Here is a 5,743-nt window from a genome sequence, read left to right as displayed (position 1 = left end):
GTCAATAGGGGTGGGGGGAAGGGGGACATATGTAATGTTTTCAACATGAAAGATTTATTAAATAAAAATTGTTTTTTTAATTAAAAAAGAACCACTCAGTACGTGCATACTCTATGAACCTGCAATTCCATTCCTAGTTATGTAGCCAACAGAAAAAAATGTACAGTTAAACAAAGAGACAGGCACAAGAATGTCAGTAACATTAATCACAATTCTGCAAACTGGAAATAATTCAACTATCAACTGTAGAATGGATAACTTCATTGAGCTCTACACATAAAAGTTTGGTGCACTTTCCACATGTGATATACTTCAATTAAAAATTTTTAAAAAATATTAATGGAAATAATATAAAATAAGGTCCTATTTGAGAACGTAAGTAGGGTTGGCTTCACTCAGCTTACCTGCGCCCTGAGAACTGTCATCGTTTCCAGGTCCTCCTCCTGCTTGGCGATGGTCTGCTTCATCTCATCCATTTGAAGCTGCTTGGAAGCCAGCGCCTTCTCTGCCAGTTCCAGTTTTTCATTTAGCTCCTGCAGCACCACCTTATCCACTTTTTCTGACTGTAAAAGACAAGTTTATTCTAGAAATGGTTTTCAAACAATTCAGTCTATTTTAGTAAAAGATTATCTAATGGTTTATTTTTTTAAATGATTGGCTCTATGCGGTTTTGTTAATTAGCAATGATAACTTACTTGGAAAGTTATATTCATTAAACTTATGACTTACAAATAATAATTATCTAATTTAAAACAATAAAAAAGAAGACACTAAAATAAGGGAAATTATAATTTCAGTGAGGTTGTAACTTGCTAATATTGCTACTTTTTCATTCACATTACTCTTACTTTGTAAAGTCGGTGGAAAGATGAAAAATGTTTACATTAAAAATGTATACCCTAGCCCTAGCCAGTTTGGCTCAGTGGATAGAGCGTTGGCTTGTGGACTGAAGGGTCCCGGTTCGATTCTAGTCAAGGACACATGCCCAGGTTGTGGGCTTGATCACCAGTAGGGGGCGTGCAGGAGGCATTCAATCAATGATTCTCTCTCATCATTGATGTTTCTATCTCTCCCTCTCCTTTCCTCTCTGAAATCAATAAAAATATATTTTAAAAAATGTAATAGGTCCTAGAGAAGAACAATAATCTATTAAAAAATAAATGAAAAAAAAGTGTATTTATAAGGATATAAGCTCAAAGGCTCCATCTAAGTCAAAGCTTCCATCATCTTTATTTATTCCAGCTTTACTGAGGTAAAATGGGCAAATAAAATTATAAAATTATAAGATATTTAAAATGTACAATGTGATGATTTGATATGTGTATACATTGTGAAAGGACTCCTCCCATTAGGTTATTTAACACATTTGTAACCACGCATACCTATCCATGGTGTTAAAATGATCACATCATGCTGGGCATTATTACTAATTTAAGTTGCAGCCCAGTAAGTCCAGGGTCTTAGGTTCACTGATAGAAGACAAGCTAGCCTTGTAATAGCTCCATTCAGTAGATGTCCTCTCCAGCCCCAGCCAGCAATCTCACTATGCACTACTCACAGAGGAGCCCATGCTCTCAGCTCTCCTACAAACCCACCCATTCTGAGAAATGCTAGTTTACTCCCTGACAATAGGACATTAGCACCACTTTGTACAAAAAGCACATTATACAGGCATACCTCATTTTATTGCACTTGGCTTTATTGTGCTTTGCAGATACTGTGTTTATTACAAATTTGCCCTCCACCAGCAAAGAGATTAAACTTGCTACAGGCTCAGATGATGGTTACCATTTTTTATCAATAAAGTATTTTTTAAATTAAGGTATGTAGATTTTTTAGACATAAAGCTATTGTACACTTAATAAACTATAGTATAGTGAAACATAATTTTTATATACCCTCAGAAACCAAAAAATTCAAGTGACTTGCTTTATTGCAGTGGTCTGGAAGTGAACCTGTAATATCTCTGAGGCATGCCTGTACATACATGGAACATCAGAAGTTATAAGCACTTAGACACAAGAAATCCTATCCTATATAATAAAAGCATAGTATGCAAATCGACCGAACGGCAGAACGACCGGTCGCTATGATGTGCACTGACCAACAGGGGGCAGATGCTTAATGCAGGAGCTGCCCCCTGGTGGTCACAGGGGGAGCGCTGCTCAGTCAGAAGCCGGGCTCATGGCTGGCAAGCGCAGGCAGGCGGTAATGAGCAAGGGGTCTCTGACTGCGAGAGCCCCAGACTGCGAGACGGATGTCTGACTGCTGGCTATCCCCCGAGGGGTCCCGGATTACAAGAGGACCCAGGCCAGGCTGAGGGACTCCCCTCTGCCCCCAGTGCACGAATCTTGTGCACCAGGCCTCTAGTCAATTATAAACTGAAAAACAACCTTTGAAACCAGATTTAGTTAAAGATCAATGCAACTACTTTACATATAAAATGTTCAATAGTTTCCATTCCTTACTAGGCTATCAAAGTATTTTTTTCTATGAGTACCTCTTTCCGTTTTAATTCTTCAACTGTTTTCAATGCATTACTGAATTCTTGAAGAAGTTTGTTGTGTGTCAGCTGTAGAGTGGCTAATTTGGACCTGTTTAAAAAGAAATTGAGAAATGGAATCTTGGGGAAAAATATCATGGAAACTTACAGTCTTGCCTCTCAACCTTCTGAACACTCAAGGAGCAAAATCTTTTCTCCGACTTAAAGAAGAAAGGTTTTTATTGATTTTTTTTTAAATAGAGAGAAATATTGATTGTGTTGTCTGGGGACCAATCCCACAACCTGGCCATGTGCCCTGACTGGGAATCAAATCGGCGACCTTCCAGTGTATGGGCCAATGCTCAACCAACTGAGCCACACCAGCCAGGGCTCTTTTCTCTTACTTTTACCATCCCACCACCTACAAGCATTTTCTTACTCTCAAAGAAAACAGTTTTTTCCAAAAAATCAAAATAAGATTACAAGTAATTTTTATGTTTGTTATAAAACTTAAATTTTATCTCCTCAGAAAAGTCTCCTAGCACTCTTCAAATAAAAGAAAAAAATGTAAATGTATTTTAAAATCCTAATTTCAATCTGTATAAAAGAGCTATCTTCTTTGTGCAAGTAGCCATTCAATCACAGCATACTCACTTTTCCTCTTCTGTTTTTGCTTGCTCCATTTTGATATCTGATCGCATGCTTTCCACTTGTAGCTCTAACTTTTTGTTATTATAAACAAGCTCTTGCTTTTCATTCAGCTCTGATGAGGTTGTAGAATTTTTCCTTTCAAGGGCCTGACATCTAAGAAAGATAAAAATAACATGAAGATATACAAGGCTCCCTCATTTTCTGTGGTTTTTAAACAAATCCAAAGATTATATAGCAAATATAAAGAATTTTTGGATTGCGTTTTTCAAGGATTTAATAGTACAAAATAAACTATTCTATCCCCCTTCTTGACTAGAAGCAAGTAGTTTTTCTGAACCCCTATGCCTACACATAAAAAAAATGTACATATTTTTGAACCCTTATGCTTAACATAAAAAAGCACAGATATAAGATCACACAAACTACTGCCCACTTGTAATAATTAAGTAGTCATGCAAATATATTTTTTAGTCACAGACCAGAGTAGTAAATTGCCTGAAGATGCCTCTCATATGGTGATCCATGGATATCTTTTGTATTTTAAAAAGTGATGGGTTCTGTTAAGCAAAAAGACTATGACTTCTGACAAAGATTCAACAGGGGAAAAGCAAATACCCTAAGTTCTCTTAAAGATCAAAAAAAGAATTTCAATATAATAATAGCAAATATAAATCAGTGATAATTATGTGCAAGGCATCAATGCCAAGCATGTTGAACATGATCTCACTTAATACACTATGACATCGGAATTATGACACAAATTTTACAAATAATAAAACTGAGGCTCAGAGAGGTTAAATAAATAACTTGCCCAATGTTAATACCACAAATAAATTGTAGATCCATATTTCAACCTAAGGTCTGTTTGGCCAAATTCTTAGCTATAACTGCCATGTTGGAAATTACAGCCTTGGAAAATGTAACTTGAAGCAAACATGTTTGTATGTTATGCTGGGACTGGGAATATGTTTGACTACTAAGCCAAAAGAACAACATCAACTTAACTTTTTTAAATTTGGGAGTGGGGGTGGGGGTAACCTCTTACATCAAGAGAAACCAGCAAATGCAAAATTCTCAATTTATTTGTTAGCCTTTATAATTATTTGAAAAAAAAATTTCTAAGTAAATCTCACTTAAGTTCTTGATATTTGCAGCTTTCTTTTATGTTTGTTCACATGTCAGCTAATGTAAGTCACAAAAGATCCACTTCACTGCTTTTTACAGGTCCTCAGATAGGCTAGCATGCTTAACAAATGTCCTCAAACAGCAGAATCGGAGTCGAGTCCCCAGGCCCCATTCCCCCACATCACTATAAGTGTTTCATGTTTATATATTAACCTGAACATTAGTGTTTTCTGAATTCATATTTTAATTAGATCTCTATTTTTGTTTTGGTCAGTAACACAGTAACAAAATTTTTCATACAGTAATATATTATATAAAAATGTACATTTTATGAAGGAAGATAAAATTCCTCTCTCATTCTTACTTTTCTTGAAGTCTCTTCTTCATTAGCTCAGCTTCACTGAGTTTCATATGAGCCTCCTGAAGCTCCTTAAACAGAGCTGTCACCTGAAGATTCAAGGCTTCCACTTCACTTCCAACCTGTCGTACAGAAAATCCCAAACATAATTTGCACCACAGATTAAAAGCACCTCTTTGTGGGGAATACAGTGTGAACCATTAGTGTCCACTTAAGACTGACTGGTGATAGGATTAAACTTTTGACAATGAATGCCCCAAATATCTTATATAAAAAAAATTATGGATACAACTGTTCCCTTATAGAGTATTAATAGATCAATTGGGATGCACTTGTGATAATAACTTTGCCATAATTAAAATGAATCCTGATCATAGTTCAGGGGATCATAGATCACAGTGGTGTCAAAGCATAATCTAATTTATTCAGTTAGCAACTCAAACCCATATCCCTGTCAGGTTTATGTTTCTAGTAAACTCAACTCTTTTCTCTGTACCACCTTTCTCCATGAAGCTCTAGAATTTTTGTCAGTGACTTTTATGGTGCCTTGGAAGTCTCAGTACTTCTTTATCTATTATTGGTTATCAAATAGTTTTAGTGAACTGGGTACTATTACTCACGGGTTGTCCCTTCATCTCAGTTTTTTAAATGTTCTCCATTTTCTAGAAAGTAGAGGGTCTTTCACAATATATATTTGTTAAGTAAATGAATTACCTAAATTGTATGGGTTATTGTAGCTCTTTTTTTATTTTTTATTTTTATTTTAATTTTTTTTGCTTTGTAATACAGCTTGATATCTGGTATTGAGATTCCTCCTACTTTGTTCTTTTTCAGGATCGTTGCAGCTATTTGGGGTCTTTTTTTATTCCAGATGAATTTTTGGAGAGTTCGTTCTAGGCCTGTGAAATATGCCATTGATATTTTAATGGGAAGTGCATTGAATTTATAGATTGCCTTGGGTAGTATGGACATTTTAATGATGTTGATTCTACCAATCCATGAACACGGTATGTTCTTCCATCTGTTTATGTCTTCCTTTATATCTTTTTTCTACGTCCTGTAGTTTTCTGAGTAGAGGTCTTTTACCTCTTTAGTTAAGGTTATTTCTAGGTAGCTTAATTTTTTGG

At 35.6% G+C, this 5,743-nt stretch overlaps 1 protein-coding gene across 2 annotated transcripts in view; it reads right to left on the bottom strand.

Moving 5' to 3' along the window:
- OPTN (optineurin) overlaps positions 1 to 5,743 on the bottom strand; it is a 60,066-nt gene that overhangs the window by 19,257 nt on the left and 35,066 nt on the right. For both annotated transcript variants that reach the window (XM_006776165.2, XM_006776166.2), the window contains exons 8-11: positions 4,623 to 4,738; positions 3,137 to 3,286; positions 2,501 to 2,594; positions 405 to 563 (exon numbers count right to left, since the gene is read on the bottom strand). In XM_006776165.2, the coding sequence (XP_006776228.1) occupies positions 405 to 563; positions 2,501 to 2,594; positions 3,137 to 3,286; positions 4,623 to 4,738 (519 nt within the window). The remainder of the gene's footprint in view (positions 1 to 404; positions 564 to 2,500; positions 2,595 to 3,136; positions 3,287 to 4,622; positions 4,739 to 5,743) is intronic.

Source organism: Myotis davidii, unplaced genomic scaffold (genome assembly GCF_000327345.1).
Source record: "Myotis davidii unplaced genomic scaffold, ASM32734v1 scaffold749, whole genome shotgun sequence".
NCBI lineage: Eukaryota > Metazoa > Chordata > Mammalia > Chiroptera > Vespertilionidae > Myotis > Myotis davidii.
Note: the sequence above shows the minus strand (reverse complement) of the source record. Positions and strands in the feature narration are given on the sequence as shown.